This window comes from Ictalurus furcatus, chromosome 2, assembly GCF_023375685.1.
Source record: "Ictalurus furcatus strain D&B chromosome 2, Billie_1.0, whole genome shotgun sequence".
NCBI lineage: Eukaryota > Metazoa > Chordata > Actinopteri > Siluriformes > Ictaluridae > Ictalurus > Ictalurus furcatus.
The window spans coordinates 24,453,476-24,472,937 of NC_071256.1; the positions used below are offsets into that span (position 1 = coordinate 24,453,476).

The window sequence follows — 19,462 nt, forward strand, 5'->3', positions numbered from 1 at the left end:
GGTAGGAAAAATAAGTGAAGTAGCAAGTTCAGGAATTAAATGTTTTTCACATTTTATAACATTTATTACTTCTACACACACCCCAGCCATATTGTGCCAAATTAACTATTGTTGACTTCCAGTGATATATACAGAATAATGGGAATAACATTTGTACATGGAATTACATCGCTTCACTCATCATCAAATAAGAAGCTCTCGTAACACACCCAACACCTTCAAAAGGTGTTCAAATGATGTCTACTGTACCACTCCACCCACTGGCTGCCAAGCAAATTCAAATGAATTTGAATTGCAAATAAAGCAGAGTTTGTTAAATGCAAAGAGAGACAAAAACACAAAAAAAAACTAGTGTGTTCAGCCTTGTGGTTTCAGTCAGAGAGGAAAATTTTTGATAGTGTCACCTGAGAATAATTCACAGATGCTGGATCAATAAGGACTTCACACCTTTATTGCCTTATTTTGAACTTCATAATGCGTCTCACATTCTCAATTGGAGGCAGGCCATGCTAGCACCCGCACTCTCTACTTACGCAACCATGCGCTTGTGATCCAGACAGAATGTGATTTGGCATTGTCCTGCTCTGTATGGCAGCCTATGTTGCTCCAAAATGTGTACATATCTTTCTGCATTAATGGTGCCATCACAGATGTGCAAGTTACCCATGCCATGGGCAGTGACACACCCCCATACCATGACAGATGCTGGCTTTTGGACTTGACGCTGATAACAGATGGTCCTTTTCCTCTTTGGACCGGAGAACACGACGGTTGTTTTGTCCAAAAACTATTTGAAATGTTGTCTCGTCGGACCACAAAACATGATTCCGCTGTGCTGCTGTCCATCTCAGATGAGACCGAGCCCAGAGAAGTTGGCGTCGCATCTGGACAGTGTTGAGTTATAGCTTCTGCTTTGCATAGTAAAGCCTGAACTTACATCTGTGGATGCAGCGGTGAATGGTGTTGTGCGACAAAGGTTTACCAAACATTCCCGAGCCCATGTCAGGATATCCATTACAGACTCATGACAGTTTTAAGACAGTGCCGTCTGAGGGATCGGAGATCACGTGTATTCATAAGTGGTTTTCAGCCTTGCCCTTTATGCGCCGAGATTTGACCCTTGAATCTTTTAATTATATTGTGCACTGTAGAAGGTTAAATGCCCAAAATCCTACCAATTTGTCTTTGGGGAAGGTTGTTCTCAAAGTGTTGGATTATTCACTAATGCATCTGTTGGAAGATTGGCAATCCTCGACCCATCCTTGCTCTTGAAGGACTAGGCCTTTTTTGGAGGCTCCTTATATACTATGATTAGACGATTGCCTCACCTGTTTCACATCACCTTCTTATTTCAAACTGTCACATCGCTATTAGTCCTAAATTGCCCCTGTCCCAACATTTTTTGGAATGTGTTGCATGTATCAATTTCAAATTAAGCAGTTGATTAATTAAAACATCAAATACCTTGTCTTTATATGTTTTTTGTTTAAATGCAAGTCAAAGTAAATTTACAAATCACTCCTCTTTGTTTTTGTTAGCATTTTCCATACTGTCCCAACTTTTTCGGAATTGGGGTTGTAATTCCTAATTGACTGTCCAACCATCCATCCATTTTACATACCGCTTATCCTACACAGGGTCACAGAGGAAACCTGGAGCCTATCCCAGGGAACTCAGGGCACAGGGCAGGGGACACCCTGGATGGGGTGCCAACCCATCACAGGGCACAATCTCACAAACATTCACACACTACGGACCATTTAGAAACGCCAATCAGCCTACAACACATGTCTTTGGCCTGGGGTACCTGAAGGAATCCCCTGAAGCACGGGGACAACATGCAAACTCTGTGTACACAGGGAAGAGGCGGGATTTGAACCCCCAACCCCAGAGGTGCGAGGCAAACCTGCTAACCTCTAAGTACAATGCCACTGGAGATTTGTCCTTGAAAATGCTTTAAAATCTGCATACCACTGCTCCTGTTCCAAAGCTATGCAAACCCTATAACGTGTTTGATGCATTCTCAGAAAAAAAACCCCACACAACATTCTCAGCCCTAATTATTAGTTTTACATGGTTTCAGTCATGGTATGTAAAATGTAGCACAATATAAAAATAACAGATCAGCACATCTTGTTTTATTTACTCAATTTCTTGAGCTAAGACATGTTCCCTGAAAACATCTAGCTCTTATTTAAGAGGGCACAACAGTAGTGCATGTGTATGTCATAGTACTAAGTCAGCAGTAATGTAAAAAAAAGAAATAGAAGACAACTACCATTACAAGGAGTCAGGAAAAAAGTTAGAATATATACATATAAAAAGACAATATACAAAGAAACAATGAAAAAGAAACAATATCAATCGTCTCTCTCTAATAAACCTCCATCTAAAAGTTACCTGAGAAAGTATAGTCACGTTTATTAAGGCTGAATCATGGTTCTCTGTCATTGTCTGTCTGTTTCTCTTAAGTCTGCAAGAAGCTGCAATTAAATCCCTTGTTTTTTCATGACGAGGTGTCAGGAGTCATCAATAAACAACGCTCCAGTCTGTAGGGTGTGCTTCAAACACACAGACATGTTTAGTGTGCTTGAATGGTTTTTCCTGAATACTGGTGGAATTTTCCTCGTGGCTCTGTGTTTGTGTTACTGTTCTTGTGTAAAGGCTTCTTCTTCTTCTTCTTCTTCTTCTTCACTTCTTTGGCCTTTGAGCTGCACCAGCTTAATCAAATATTGCCATAGTCCGTGTAGAATTTTTTTGAAAACAACAATGTTTTTTCTATTGTTCATCAGTGTCACTGGAGAGACTAGAACAGTGTAATTCTCCTCCATTAATCTGAATCCCTGTGATGTGGGTCATTACTACTGTTATTATTGTTGTTGTTATTATTATTATTATTATTATTATTATTATTATTATTATTATTAACTGGTGAGGTAGTAGTGTGAGGTAGTTCCTCATATTGAGGCAAGGCATCCATAGGCTGAGAGAGAACAACTTGTGGCATCGGCAGTGGTGGTATGGTGTCAGATGGGGCGTCTAAGGACTGAAGTGACTGAAGAGATTGGCGAACGCTCTCCTCATATGTGGGTGGATCCTGTGAGACACAAACATGGCAAGAAGTTAATTTGTAAAATACAAAAATATATTATTTAAAAAACCTGCATTAACGGTCGTTTAATAAAATGGACTCAGACATTTCTCTGGAGTTTGCCTATTTGGGAAGACCAGGGCCAGCTGTGATAAATGGGACAGCATGGCTAAGCCCTGCCTCACTTTCAAGGACAATATACATTACATATAAAAATCCATTTTTGGTATCTATACCATCTCATTTGCTGTTAACAAATGGTTTAAAGTGGATTTTTTTTTTTATATTTGTGCAACCAAGAACAAAAGCACCACCAGTGATTGTAAATATAAAGAATGGTATGAAATTGAGGCTGAGGCAAATTTTTTTCTAGACCAGATCATAGATTCACACACATGTCAGGACAAAATGCCTCTGGAGGAGAATCTAGAAGTAAATAGACTAAGCAAGCCTTGTCCAATCAAAGTATAAATTACATAAAGGGGCAAGTGATGATGAAAACATGTGTTTTGTGTGGTTTGATTGAAAGAGCTGGCTAACAGTAAGCATAGACTTACTATTTGGTAGAGTCATGGCATGATTATGGACGTGACTGAAAAAATTTCTGTCTTTCAATAAGTGTGTGTGTATGTGTGTGTGTGAGTATGTGTGTGCGTGTGTGTGTGTGTGTGTGTATATGTGTGTATTCTTAGGTTTGACGAGAGTCCATGCTATACGGCTCAATCATAACAGCGTAATAATAGTAAAAATATTACTGGTAAGTACTCGAAATATTTTGGCCCTCCCATTCAATATCATGATCAGCTGTCACTTGGGAAGAGATTTTTATATATATATATATATATTTTAGTCGGTGTCAGGCATGTTTTTAATATCGTTGCTGCCATGTCTGTTAATGAACTGCCACATGGCCAAATGTAAAAAACAAACAAAACATAGTACATTTGCATGGCTATTTTAGCTCACTGCTCAGCTCCTGCTTGGAGTTACAGCTGATATTTTCTTTCTTTTCTCTCTGTTGAGTCATACTATAGCTTGCCTTTAAATGTAGGACTCTTGCCTTGTTTTCTTAAGGTATACTGTAGCACTAGCCCCTGGGTTTGGATCACACAATCAGGCACAAGTTAATACCCCCCGTGAATGAGGGAAACATTCTGTAAGTGACGAAATGAGGGGGCGGATTGGTCCACCTATTGACAGGGTTACAGGGAGGAGTATAGGAAAGGACAATAAAGCACATTCTATTCTGCTGTTTACTTTTCAGCATTCATTGTGTTGACAGGCCTTTTTTCCCCCTCCATTAGTTCATGCACTTATGTGTAACTCCCAAGTCATAGAGAGCTCCACAAACCTGACATCAAAGGCTATTGAAATGAACACCATGGCAACAGAGCAGGTGAGCAGCTGTTTACATCTGCGTCACTGCGACATGCTCATAACAGCGCAGACAAAACTAAGGATAATTCCCACAACAAAATCCATTATCATTTATCAGTTAACTCTGGGTCAACACGAGGGCACAAACTCTAGTGATTCAATTATTATAATTATTATAATTCAATTATTATAATATTATAATAGGTGAATTGAGCTTTCGCAAACACGTCTGGAGAAAGAGTCTCACCTCTGCTGCGACGGGTCCACTCAGACCAAAGCGGTCTGCAATCATCATGTGAATCTGCCGCTGTCTGTCCTTCTTACGCACGCTCTCATAGGAAGGCAGATGAGGCAGGGACGAGTCCATAGGTGGGAGGCAATATGTGCTGGGCATGCCCACGTAGAACAACTGCCCTGACTGACACATGGAAAGATTTCTGAGTGAAACAGAATGATAGCAAATGCAAAATATTATAACACTATCTCAACGAGGGAATGCGTCACTGTTCAAGATGTTTTTACCTGAAGGTTGATGCTATCAAGGCTTTCAAGGTCTTGGGTTAAATCAGTGCAAGGTGAGCCCACCAAAGTCTGCCGGCTGCTGTAGTGCTGAGAGGAAGGCTCCTGCAAAGAACACATTTACACTTAAACATTAGCAAGACTTTTGCCATTGCCATTGCCATGTATCCGTAGCTGTCCCATGAGTTTTGTGTAATCCTAAGCTGTCCTCATATTGGTTTCTTTTAGAAGGGCATTGTAGCACGACTCACGCTCTGAGAATTCTTTTTTTTTTTAATCAAAAAATGTCTCACACTGCCAGATGTATTGACAGATATCTTTGGTCACAATGGCACCAAATTGGTGGGCACGTCACATAATGCCCTCTAAGACCAAGATCTGCACTCACAACCAAATAAATATTTACTAAAACAGATCGAAAATCGTATAGTAAAAACCCAGCATAAGACAATATTTAAGAACTTACTATGTCTCGTGTACAAATGACAGAACATGGCTATAAATTCCTGTCCTCTTCTTGGTGTTGTCACTGTGTACTCTTCTACAAAGTGAAGCTTAGACCCCATTACGGACCTTTGCTCAGCCATAAATTATAGTGCCACTGACTGGACCACCAAGCGGCTCCCTCACAGCCACCCGCCCCCATGCCAAATGTGATTAGGGCTGGCCACCACGCTATGCTGCTGGGGGATCCTTCCGTCTCAGCCGGACATTAGGTGATTACCCCGCGTCTAAATTGGAGCCTTTGTGTCCAGAAACAATGCAGCGTCACACTGTGTCATCCAGGACCCTTAGTAACCAACCCCAAAGACTAGCCTTTTAAAGGCTTTGCACTGTTCCTTGCTTGTTTCTCCAGCAGGTACCACTTAACGAGCGTGCTCTGTTTTATAGCCCCGTATGTCACTCAAGTAGCAGTTGTTTCTCAGCTAATGCAGCATACAAATGCATTCAGAACTGGATCATGGGAGGTGGTCTGAGGTATAATGTGAGCTCTGTTGCTCCCAAGGTGGCCATAGCTGCTCTACAGTCCATTAAAACACATAATGAGCTTCATCACAACGCTGCCTTCAACAGTGACGTCACTCACTATGACGTGGTTTGACCTTTCCCACTACTCCCCCAACCAGAACTAAGAGAGATGCATTTGGTAAAAGCAGGGTCAGGGGTTACTTTCCCTCATTGGTTCACATTTTCAAGAGTCTTAGCTGTTTTGAGGAAAAAAAGAGAGAGATCCTTTTGTTTGGCACCCTGATTCAGGCAGTGTGAAAAAGCAGAAGCGTGCAAAATCAAGACCGAAGTCGGGGGACAATCTCTTCAGTGGTGTGCTTTTTTCAGAGCCCAAACTAAAATCGAGCTTTTGTCTCCACAATCCTCCCCCTTACCCACAGGAAGGTCTAGCTACCATTCATGGAAAAACTAAATAAGTAAAGTTTAAGTACGTAAATATATATATATATATATATATATATATATATATATATATATATATATATATATATATATATATATATATATATATATCTTAAATTGAATAGAATGATCTATAATGAATCAGTTGGGTTCAGAAATTAAGGAATGGTTCAAGTTTCATCTTCAGTTTGTCATTACAGTGTTATGAACTGTTTTATGTACGTGTCAGGATAGGTGTTAGGAGCCATTTCCTATTCGTGTAATAATGTAGTGACAAAGTGGTTCACCTCTGCTTCTTCCTGACATGTAACATTAGCATTTGTCTATTCATACACATAGAGGGAAGTGACCATATGTTTCCCCTGGGTTAGAGTTAGATTGGGGAAAGACTATCTCTGTTCTACTAAGATAAGCTCTAAGTTCCTCCTGGACCCGCACAAGATTAACACTAAGCAGGAAGAGGAAACTCTAAAGATGTTATTGCTAAGCTGTGGGCTGTCCTGTCCAACAACAGCAGAGGTAAAAGCTGTCAGTTGAACATGATCTGTGACGTTCCTCTAAATACATTGTGTAAACAAAATAATACAATTGTGAAAGATGGATTTTTTTTTAAATCAACAACCGCTGAAGGGCCAAGTATAGTGATCATCAAACCAGCCATCTTAAAAATCCAGAAAACATCCAGAAATCTTGTTTTGTCACATTTCTGTACCGCACAAGCAGGTATTTTCCTCCACCAACAAAGTGGATTTCATTCATGAGTTAATTAGGAAGGTTCACTAACTGATGTTTCGGAGCAGGAAAAAATACCGACACAAGAAAGAAAGATTGAACACTTTTCTACATAATGATATACAGACACTAGCACGTTTGCCCCCAGGGTTGGGGGTTCGATTTCCGCCTCCAACCTGTATGCAGAGTACTCTGGATACTCTGGTTTCCTCCCCAAGTCACAAGACATAGGCTGATTGGCATCTCTAAATTGTCTGTAATGTGTGAATGGGTGTGTGAGTCTGTGTGCGATTGTGCCCTGCGTTGGGTTGGCACCCCATCCGAGTTCCCTGGGATGGGCTCCAGACTCCCCACAACCCTGTGTAGGATAAGCGGTACAGAAAATGGATGGATGGATATACCAACACAAAAAAAGAAGAAAAAAGAAAGGAAGAAAGGAAGGAAGAAATGATTAACGCTTTTCTACATAATAATAGACTGACACAGAAAAAGAAAGAAAGAAAGAACGATTGAACGCTTTTCTACATAATGATATACTGAAAGAAGGAAAGATTGAACACTTTTCTACATAATGATACACTTAAAGAAAGAAAGAAGGAAGGAAGGAAGGAAGAAAGGAAGGAAGAAATGATGGACACTTTTCTACATAATAATAGACTGACACAGAAAAAGAAAGAAAGAACAATTGAACACTTTTCTACATATTTATATACTGAAAGAAAGAAAGAAAGAAAGAAAGTAAGAAACAGAAAGAAAGAAAGAAAGAACAATTGAAAACTTTTCTACATAATGATATACTGAAAGAAAGAAAGAAGGAAGGAAGGAAGGAATGAAGGAAGGAAGGAAGAAATAAAGATTGAACACTTTACTACATAATAATAACTGGTTATTTTTTGACATTAGTAATTAAAATGCAGTAGTGAACTAGACGGGAGTTGCTTCTCTACCCACAGTGCTTTGAGGTCAGAAAGCCCACCTATGCTAGAGCATGTGCGAAGCCAAACAGGGCAAGAGGTCATCTGATATATCAGCGAGCAGAGCTCAGCTCCCACCAGCAGTGTACGGGGAGATTCCCTCCTCCACAAGCTCACATATTCGATTACTGTGTAAAGTTTGCCAAGATACAGTACACTGTGAGTCAATAGGCCTTTGGGGACAATCAAGCCATTCTGTCCTGTTTAGTGGAGTTCTATTTGTAGAGATATCTCATGACACATATCACTTTCTCTTGCACCAGAGATATGGTGGCACAGGGTGGCACAGGATGGCACACTTTTGAAATAAACATTGCCGCACCAATTCCACAGCCCCAGAACGTGATGCTCATTTTATTGCGCACAGTGTGACTCTACTCTCAAAACTCCTGACGTGGACAAGAGAACTTCAGACTTCCAGATATTGAATGTTCAGTGCTACAAGATCTGCAGTGGTGCTGCATTCATACATAAATCAGCATTAGAAAACGGATATTCGGATCTAAAATCTGATTGGCTGAGACACATTCGAAGCAGGAGTAATCTTCAGTATACTACACGCCTGTGACTGCATCACAATAATTGAATTCTGTATTTATGTGGCAGGTTTTAATCCAATAAAGCAGTTATACTACACCTTGGCCTGTTGTAGCACATTAAAAATCATGCCAACCCATGATAAAGTCACTGTAACACATGCCCTCTAATGGCTTATTGCTTTATTAATCCATGATCAAAAATAGTCTAAGCAGTTGAATGTTGAGTGTTGATTTGAATTGCAAACTGAAATTAGAATAAATTCAGTCAGTGAAAACTTTCTCTCTGCTAACTCTTTGGACCAAAACAGACAGAATAAATTGTATAGCATTAATCAGTAGATGATGTATGTTGTTAGAGGCAGAACGTGGTCTTCAGATGCAGTTCCAATGAGTCACTCTTTTAAAAAAATAAACAATACAAATAATAACGTGCAGTATGTGGAGGAACATATCTGATGTTCCTGGCACAGAACTCCTCCATTTGGAATTGTTCCTATAATAACAATTCTAGGTTACAGCGGGGATATCTCCAGAAAAGGGAGATATCTCCAAGCTGACCTAGCATAGAGATATTGTCCAGCAGACCAGCAAATGGAGCTTCTGAGAAATCTGCCAGTACAATATTTTCTCAAAATGCACACAATGGGGCTGATTTGGCTTTCTTTTTTCTTCTTCTGTGGTTTCAGGAGTGTGAGTAGGATGCAGTGAGTCTTACCAAGTCAGCATGTGAGTCTTGATAAGCCCGGGATTTACAGCAGAATGTTTCCCTACGGTAGATGGCAGACCCCACCAGAATAACCAGGACAACAACCACCAGACAAGATACTGAGAAGAGAAAAGACAGTTGGCTCATCAATCAGTGTTAAATGTGCTATTGATGGTCGTGTTAACCACCATTCATCAGCCGCTTTACTGAGAAAGCTGAAAACTTTGTACATTCTCAGAAATGTAGGTACCTTACTGTACGTTTCAAGGGTACTTTTGTATCCTTTTGTACCTACAGTGTGTATCTTTTTCCTGCGAATGTGCATGTGGTGTTACTTTAATGAGCTTCTAGACTGAAAGTACATGTTTTATTTAAGGTCCAATTTACCTTAAACTATTTTTTAAAGGTATACAATATTCCCAGTTTTCCAGATGAATGACAGGCTACATACTAAAGCTCCAAATGCTACTAAAGCTACACTTGATGGTACCCCAAAGATAAGGTTTGGTGCCTTTATTTCAGAGATTGTATATCATTGCATTTTTGGACATTATAATATCTAGACATTTCATCTGAACAAAACTTGAAAAATAGGATTGAATTATTAGAATAGGACATCAACTCATTGTCCTCATTGTGTAATCATGTAATCTATACAGCATTTTACACTTACAAAAAGGGGTACTAAGCTGTACCTTTTCTTGTTACCGGGATGGTTCTGTTAATGATACATCTTTTGTACCTGTAGTGTGTATAGTGTGTATAGTGTGTACATCTTATGTACCTGTAGTGTGTATACTGTGTATAGTGTGTACATCTTTTGTACCTGTAGTGTGTATAGTGAATAGTGTATAAAGTGTGTACATCTTTTGTACCTATAGATGTGTATAGTGTATAGTGTGTATAGTGTGTACATCTTTTGTACCTATAGTGTGTACCTTTTACCTGGATTGTCAAACTTGCCAAACTCATAACATAAACCTAAACTATACAAATTAAGCTCATTATTTAGGCGTAAGTGACTAAAATAATATTTTCCCTGTTTATTGGCATCATAAAGCTTTTTATTCCTGAACTTTCCACACACCCATTCGTTAGGTCTAAGTTGACATTAATTTCTTGGCTGGCTTGTTTTTGAGTTATTGAGTTTTGGATTAAATCTGTTCAATTCAAAACTCTTTAATAAACAGAAAAATCTTGATAATGGTGGGACATGCCTTTGTTAGCACTCTAACAACAACAACAACACCAACAACAACAATGATCATTAACTCCCTGGCTATGCTTCAAGAATCCCTAGGATCCACTTTGAGGATCCACTTTGAGACCCACAGATCTAGAGGGTATCACACCAATGACAAAAGAAAATTAGTACTTTTTGTGTTGACTGATAATATTTGAGAGAGAACAAAAAACAGAAAAGAAAAAGGGAGAGTAATGAATAACTATAACTACACAGTTCCTATACCCAGACTTATAAAGACAAATTTTTTAAAAAAGTATATAAGACTCAATTAATTCATTTTTCACTTACATGCAATCATAACCTCTGAGAGCTGATCCGTCGGGGAAGCAGTCGGGGAAGCAGTCGGGGAAATAGAGGAGACATTTAGAGAAGCTGTGGTGGACATCTCTGATCAGTGCGGGCTCCTTTAACTCGGATCAGGCTGTCTCATTGCACAGAATCGCCCAGGTTATATAGATTTCACTCTCTCCTGCGCCATAAGCAGCCAGAAGCGGTTACTCTGCGCGTCATGTCACGACACAGCGCCGGTGTGTTAAACTCGTGACGTCGCGTGAACGGAAGCAGGAAAGCGTTAAACGAGAAGTCTGGCTTTTCTGACTGGGAGCAGTATCCTGTGTGAAGCCTTTAGGAAGGATGGAAACTCCTGTCTCAGGACAGCTCAAGAGCAGGAGCGGTGATCTCGTGTGCGTGCTGGTGAAGTCGTGATAAATTCCGCTAGCGTTTGCTGGTTGTCCTGGAGACCAGGGGGAACCTAGCGCTTTTAAACTGGGCCGCCTGTTGGCAACCAAATAAAGCGCGGCGTCAGACTACTACGGTCTTGGGAAGAAAAGTGTGTGTGGTGTGTTCACCTCTGACCTCCTAACTACAAGCTCTGGGTTTTTTTTTTTCACGAGCTGGGCTGTGAGGAAGTTTTCCTCAGCGTAAGGTGATTTACAAGATGATTTACAACTGACGCGCGTCCTCGTGCGTCAGACACCAAAAGCTCGTGAGAACAAAACACAAATGCTGCTCAGGGCTTCCTGCCTGTGTTACACAAACTATTCCACTATTTCTGCTTGGACATGTGGTACATTAACTCAATAATACTTTATGTTAGGCAACTTGAAGAAATTATTCAATCAGTCAAGGATTTTGCTGTGTAGTGTGTGTGTGTGTGTGTGTGTGATTACTCTGCTAAAAACAAACAAACAACAGAAACCCTCACAGAATTTGTAAATGGTTATAATGGGAATTGTATTGGTTTTAATGGAAACTCTAATGGTTCCTTGTGGGTCTCTACTTTTCATTTGTTGCCTACTATTGATGGCATGTTATATCTAGTGACGAATAATGATAAGGACCAAGTCTATAGTCTGCACGTTTGCACTTTTCTGTCTATTGGTCTAAGGACCAATAATGATAATGGTACTGGTTTTAATGGTTAGCTAATGGGTTGTAGTGGAAACCATTAGAATGTCTGTGATGGTTTCTGTTGTTTTTGTTGTTTTTTCTTTCTTTCAGCGGGGTAGGCTTCTGTTGTGCTAGTGCACTCGTCCACAATACCAGGCATGCCAGGGATACATTTGCATAAGGCTGGTAAACTTTTCTGTGTTTGTCCTCACCCCGGCTGTGGAATGGCTTCATACGATCAAGAACCCTTAACGGTTTTCAGTTTACCCTTTAAAACAGGAGTGTCAAACTCAAATTCTGCCCAAGCCACATCAGCATTTTGGTGAGCTTCTGAAGGGCCATGAACTAAAGCTAGTATTTTTAACCTAGCATAATCGGTTCTATCAATTATCACTCATTACTTAGGTTCTGAAAGTAGAGCGGAGAGTATGTAGGAAAAAGAGGGGTTTACAGAAACTATTCAACTCTATGGACTATTAGGTGCTGACATTTATTGTACTCATTAAAGGTGTTGAAATACTGTATATGTGTATGTGTTTTGCAAATATTGAAAATGTATACCTACATTACGTTTACATTTATTCAGTTAGCAGATGCTTTTATCCAAAGCGACTTACAAATGAGGAAATACAAGCAAAGCGATATATCAAACGGAGAACAATACAAGTAGTGCTACCATACAAGATCTTTTAATTGAGTTCTAACTATAAGAAAGAGCTTTAAGGCGTATCTCAGATTAGAACATACATGTCCTTAGGCTCCCATATCTCTAATGTTCCTGCTCCATCATATTTCTTTGTAAGTCTCCACACTGGACAATCACTACATGGCCAAAAGTTTGTGCACACCTGACCATCACACCCATGTGTGGGCCTTCCCCAAATTGTTGACACAAATTGCAAAAGGATGTCTTTGTATACTGTAGCTTTTAGATTTCCCTTCACTGGAAGTAAGGGGCCTAAACCTCTTCAGACATGACAGTCTGAAGCAAGATCCATAAAGATGATCTACCAAGGCTGGCATTGAAGAAATTGAGAGTCCTGACCTGCGCTAGGCCTTCTTGCCTAACATTGAATGCATTGAAACATATTGAATGCAAAAATTATAAGCAAGCATTGTAAAAGACAATTACAAAATTTAATAGAATAATGTAAATACATGCATAAAGCAAAGTTTAGCCTAAAGAACTCTTTGTGCCAAAAGGGTTCTTTGTTGTCACTATAGATCCTTTGTGGCATATAAAGGGTCATCAGCATAGCAGTGGTATGAAACCCCATTTTAAGATGTGACCTCACCAAGAGAGCAGGTATAGAGAACAGAAGAGGACCCAGTACTGAGCCTTGTGGGACACCAGTGGAGAGTCTGCATAGAGTGGATGTTGATCCCCTCCATACGACCTGGTAAGAAGCAAAACACTGTAATACTGTGCCACAAATATCAAAACTAATTAGAATGGACAGGAGTGACAAAAACTGCTGAAAGACAGAGACTGCTGAATGATCTCTTTTGTTAATAGAGGAGAAAAATATGCCAAAGATTAAGGAGGGGAATCCTGAACATGCGGTTCAAAGAGGTAGAAGTGGATTTTTCCAATCTTCTCATCTAAGAAAGTGGCAAAGTCATCAGCTGTCAGGGAGGATGGTGAAGGAGGTGGTTTAAGAACTGAAGAAAAGATGCAAGAATCATGTGCAGAGGATTCTAGCTTTCCCTCGTAGAAGGAGGTCTTCTGTCACAAGGCAGTTGTCACATCGGATGAGAACTTATGCAGTATGAGAGGAGATCAGTGTCAAATTTTGATTTCCTACACTTAGCTGCTCTTAATTCTTTCTGATTGTTGCGCAACACATCTGAGCAGCGTGAGAAGACTTCCTAGGTTTAGAAGATAGAGGGCAGAGGAGGTCCACGGATTAGGAAAGTAAAGAGAGGAAAGTGTTGGTTAATTCAAGCAGTAGAGAGGAAAAGGAGTTTGAGTCTGGACCGGTTGATAGGATGCTGGAAGCTGTGGAGGAAGGAGTGATAGAGTAGGGGCTGCAGTTAGTGAGGGAGAGCTATGAATATTTGATGTCAGGCAGAACAAGGAGAGTGAGAAAAGGATACTAAATGATTATCTCAGATGTGGAGTGAGGTAAAATTGATGTCTAAGTTGAGCAGGGCCAACTGAAGAGGGGAGGGAAGGTTGAAGTTATTAACTGAAATAACTGTTATTTTTATAGTAAACCTATTTTACAGTGATCTCCTCCACAGTAATATCATAGAAATGTTTGGAAAAATAAAATGACATTATGGATGTCATGGACCCCCATTTTCTTTGAGTATTATAGTTTTGATTAGAAGAGAAAGTCTGCTATCATCTCAACCATGAAGGAAACCATAAAATGACTAAATATAAAAGAGGAATGAATGATGAATTACAATGAATCTGTATCTGAAATTTCAAGTCACGTTAAAAGTACTGAAGCAACATGTTTAAACTTCATCTGATTTTACTTTTACACGTGGTTTTGCAGTCATAATTATTTTAAATAAAGTTTGGTGCAACTGGATTATTAGATTGAATACATTTTGCAAAAAGTACTTGAACCTGAGTATAAAGTAGTTCTCCGATCATACTTGTATAAATTGATTAAAACCATTTAACCATTTAACCATTTGACTGCAGATTCTTGTTTTATTCCTTCATTAAAACCATTTAACTCTCATTGATCTAAACTGTAGATCAATGAGAGTTAAATGGTTTTAATGAAGGAATAAAACAAGAATCTGCAGTCAACAATTTGAGAAGCAGTACACTACATCCATCCTGTTTTGGAGATTAATCGCCTTTATTTGAGCATTGTAACTTCATTATAAAATAAAGTCTACCATCACTGAGTCTGTTAGAGAAACCATTCATATACTGTACATGCAATATTATTATTACCATTTTGTTTATTCAGGGATAATTGACTGAGCATAAAGCTCTTTTACAGCAATGCCCTGAGTTCACATTCATACTAGTCTACATTCAGAAAAAGATGCATATACCATATATAATAACAACAACAATACTAACAGTAAAATGAAGAAAATGTCCAAATAAAAACAAATAAATAACATACATGTCTGCAAATCAACCAAAGCAGGAACACTGTACTACAACCATATCATCTATCATACACTTAAACTGATCTACTGACACACACTGGTCTAATTTCAATACCTATTATAATTTGTTCCATGTATTTGGTGCAAAAATCAAACCTAAAAGCTAATTTTCCAAGCTCGGTGTTAATCTGAGGAGTTTCAAGAGATATAAATTCCTGTGAGCGTGTTTTATGTCAAATGGATTTGACTTTTAAGAAAGATGTAAGGAAGAAGGATAACTTGCTTAACAATGCCTTGTAAATAAAAAGGAGGCAGTGTCTTTTCCTTCTATCACTGAGAGAAGACCATCCCACATCCTGACTGAGTTCACAGTGATGAGTTCTAAAACTATCCCCAGTAATAAAAACATAGAGAACCGTGGTAAGCTGCATCAAGTTATCTCAGAGTGGATGGGTCTGCGTGCATATACAACATCACCATAATCTAGGACCGACATTGTAGTTGACTGAACAACTGTCACTCTGTTTTCTAAAGAAAAGCATGACCTAATCCTGTACAGTGACCCAGTTTAATTCTCACCTTCTTTGTGAGCTCAACCACATGTGTTTTAAATGATCTAGCCAAATGCCCAGATATTTGTAAGCTGTAACACGCTCAGTTCGGGTCCCACTCAGGGAACAAATACTGTAAGTGTTATGGTCACACTTTCTGGACCTTGTAAATAGCATATATTTAGTCTTTGACTCATTTAGAATTAATCTGAGATTCTTCAGGGATTTCTGCACACAATCAATTGCATGTTGAAGGTTTGACACGGCTTGCTCTGCAGATGGCGCATAAACATAAAGAATAGAATCATCTGCATAGAAATGTACTTTGCAGTTGTCTACTGAGGCACAGATATCACTGATATACAATGTAAACAAGATTGGGCCTAAAACTGAATCCTGAGGCACACCATTTTTTAATTTTAAAACCTGTGAATTCAAGCCTGTAACATCTATGCACAATGTTCTGTCAGAGAGGTAGTCTTGAAGCCATTTAAAGGATGCTTCATCGAAACCCAGAGAGGCCAATTTATCGATAAACCAATAAACCAACTAAATCAATAAACAAAGCTGCCCAATGTTTCCTGCTATCAAGAGCAGAAATTACATCATTTACAACAACAGTCACTGCTGTAATGATACTATGGCCAGCTCTGAAACCAGATTGATAAGGACTTAGAATAGCATTTGTAGACAAGAAACTACGGAAACTTCGTTTACAAAAGATTCCAACATCTTTGCTAGACATGGGAGTTTGGAGATAGGTCTATAGTTATTCAGATCCCTTGTATTTCCTCCTTTATGTAGAGGAATCACTAAGGCTGATTTCCAAACTTTTGGATCTGAATCAGAGAAGAGCGTTAAATTAAAAATTTGTGTCAAAGGCTCAGCAAAGATGGGTGCAGCTAGCTTTTAGAGATAAGGGTCTAACTGGTCTGCGCCCAAAGAGGTTTTCATGCATTTGGAATTACACAAAGCATGTAAAACTTCATGACGGTTAATTGGTCTGAATGAGAAGGAAGAAACTTTTCTTGGTTAGAGGACCCCCTATTCCTCTGTAATAGTGATACTGACATTTTCTTGAGCCTCTAGTGCCTCATTCACGCTATTGATCAAACAAAAGAGCCTGATTTGATCAAAATGATCATTAAAAGCATTACAGATCTCCTTTTTATCATTCACAACTTTAGTGTCCAGTATAATCTGTTGAGGGAGAGTAGATGAAGTAATGCCTTTAAGTGATTTAACCACTGTCCAGAATTTTGCTGAGTTGTTACCACAGTCAGACAAATTGTTCAAATAGTAGATTGATTGAGCCCTTTTCAACATGTAAGTACGTGTATTTCTAAGACATCTGAAAGTTTGACTGTCCAATACACTACCCGTGAATCTAGCCAGCTTTGTTTCTTTGCCTCACTTAGCCTCACCTAATTCATGAGTAAACCAAGGGTTACATCTGTTTTTAATCTTTCTCTCTTAAATGGGGTATGTTTATCTGCTAAGGAGTTAAAAACAGACAGAAAGTATTGCAGGGCTAGTTCAGCATCTGTGATGAGATCTATAGAGGAGAGATCACTGTCATATAGGTCATGTAAAAATGCCTGCTCAACAAAGTTTTTAAAAGACCTCTTACAGACACACTGAGGTCCTGATCTTTTCATTCTAATGTCTCTAATACAGCCCACTGGACAGTGATCGGTATAATCTATTGGGAACACATAGCTATGCACGTAATTATGTGGCCTATTAGTAAGAATGAGATCTATCAGGGAGGAATGACAAATGGGAATGTTCAAATTAGGTCATGTGGGTTCTGTAATCATTTAGGTAAGATTTAACTCATCGTCAAGTCATCGGCATGAGATATCCAATCTAGGTGAAAATCTCTTAAAATGACAGCTTGAGAACTGATCAGAGAATAGCTCTGATAAACTATTTAGTGCAACAGAACTAGCGGTATACGCCCACAATAACCAGAGGACAGCCATGATAACCAAGATTAACTCTAATGCCTAATAGCTCAAACTGACCTAGGACAGAGGTGGAGAAGTTTACAGATAAACTTAAATTGTTTCTAGCATAAATAGCCACACCAACACCTCATTTAGCTCTGTCTTCTCTGAAAATGTTGTAACTGTATGGACTAATATCTGAATCAGAAACATGCTATTTAACCATGATTCTGAGCTTACAATTATGTCAGGGTCTGAGTTACTAATCCAAATTCTTAAGGTATCAATCTTTGCCATAAGGCTCCTGGCATTTATATGCACGATCCCCAGACCTTTTTACAGGCTTTAAAATTATGTGCAAAACCCAAGCCATCGGTCCCCCGGGGAGCAGGGCTTTTTCTGGTCAATTTGGCGCCCTAGGTGAGATTCCTATTAGTGCCCAACCTCCCAAATTACCAATCTGCCATGATTGTATGTACAATAAATATAAAACTCTACAGCATAAATGAACAGACTCTCATCCACATGACACACCCATATCACAAAGCCTGTCTGTCTGAAACTGCAATTAGTTATACATTTACAGCATAAGAAAATTATTTAAATAATTCATGTACAATAACTTTGATACTTTTTTCTGTTCAGACTGCAGTTGTTTGGCAGGTCTACACTGGTTAGGTGCGTGAGCGGGGCAGGGACGTTGACGTGCTCAAGCTGGTGGCACCCTAGTTTGCCTATGCCTAGAAACGACCTTGTGGGGGAGGATCTCCATCATCAGAAGAGCACTCTCCTTCATATGCAGCGCGATCCTATCAAACCTCATCTTTGTCAGGCTGCATTGGGCCGAGTAGGGGCTGTAGACTAGGGAGAGGCCGTTCCTTAAAGTCATGCTGAACAGGTGTCTGCCTGTCCCCAAGTGAGGTTGGTATGAAAAGGGCATTATTTTCTGCCCACAATGAGTGCTCCTCTCCAGCAGTGCATTTGACGTGTCCATGCCTGTTGACCTCTCGTCCAAGATGCCCTTGCCCCACCCTCCATCTCTCACCACCGTCTCCAAAGAGCAAGCAGGGGTGCCGCTAGGGTTTGTGGGCCCCCTGGCTAATTTGTACTCCGGGTCCCAAGCCCCCACCCACCAAGTCCCCCTGGAAAACAGTCTGAATGTCCGCAGCTGAGCTAGGGATGGATGGCTGGATGGATGGCTGGATGGATGGATTGGAGTGCTGTTTTTTTCCTCCTCAGAAAACAGCTCATACTGACTGCGGAGGAGAAAAACTGATGTACGAAAAATACAGAACGTCAAAAAACATGAAAAAAGTAGATAACTTTCAAAAAATTTTTACAAAAACTTCCAAAATGCGAAAAATTAACAGAAAAATATTAAGTGAAGTAGCAAATAATCTAAAAATTAATTAATATTAAAGTGCACCTTATAATGGTTTTTAAAATATTACCTTTCATGTAGTGTGTTATGGAGCTGTTTGTGAATGTAAAAACGTCTGCAAAGTTTCAAAAATCAATGCGCAGGACAAACGGACAACATTGGACAACACTGACTCCTAAAAGAAGGAACCGATTCTGAACAACTGAAATGAGTCATTAGTAATTCCAGACTTACTTCCCATATACTAACCTACTTAGGTGTGAAACAAAAAGCCACACCTCTGGTCTTCATTGGCTGCTCACTGAAAGCGGTATACCAATCACAACAGACTGGGACATCTGACCAATCAGAGCAGAGTATGCTCTCTGAAAGGAGGAGTTTAGAAGGAATCCTTTAGAAAGGATCATTGAACTAGTCATTTTTGACACTGGGGGAAAAGATGAATGGTGGTCAGAGGACTATTGTATTCATTTAGTTGCAGAAATTTGACTGTTTACTTTTGTAGACTGGTGAA

General features: G+C 39.5%; 1 protein-coding gene across 1 annotated transcript; it reads right to left on the minus strand.

The window, feature by feature from the left end:
• Positions 1-1,765: 1,765 nt before the first annotated feature.
• Positions 1,766-11,282, minus strand: si:ch73-364h19.1 (homeobox protein 4). Its single transcript, XM_053610188.1, has 5 exons — positions 10,883-11,282; positions 9,358-9,467; positions 4,991-5,092; positions 4,716-4,886; positions 1,766-3,097 (listed from the first exon to the last, which is right to left on the minus strand). The coding sequence occupies exons 1-5, from the start codon at positions 10,977-10,979 to the stop codon at positions 2,831-2,833; spliced, it is 747 nt and encodes a 248-aa protein (XP_053466163.1). The 5' UTR covers positions 10,980-11,282; the 3' UTR covers positions 1,766-2,830.
• Positions 11,283-19,462: the final 8,180 nt, after the last annotated feature.

Coding starts and splice junctions, on each gene's coding strand:
- si:ch73-364h19.1 (XM_053610188.1), bottom strand. CDS start 10,979: ATGTCCACCACAGCTTCTCTAAATGTCTCCTCTATTTCCCCGACTGCT. Junction 9,468..10,882: donor CTCAGAGGTTATGATTGCAT/GTAAGTGAAAAA, acceptor TTCTCTTCTCAG/TATCTTGTCTGGTGGTTGTT. Junction 5,093..9,357: donor AAGACTCACATGCTGACTTG/GTAAGACTCACT, acceptor TGTTCTTTGCAG/GAGCCTTCCTCTCAGCACTA.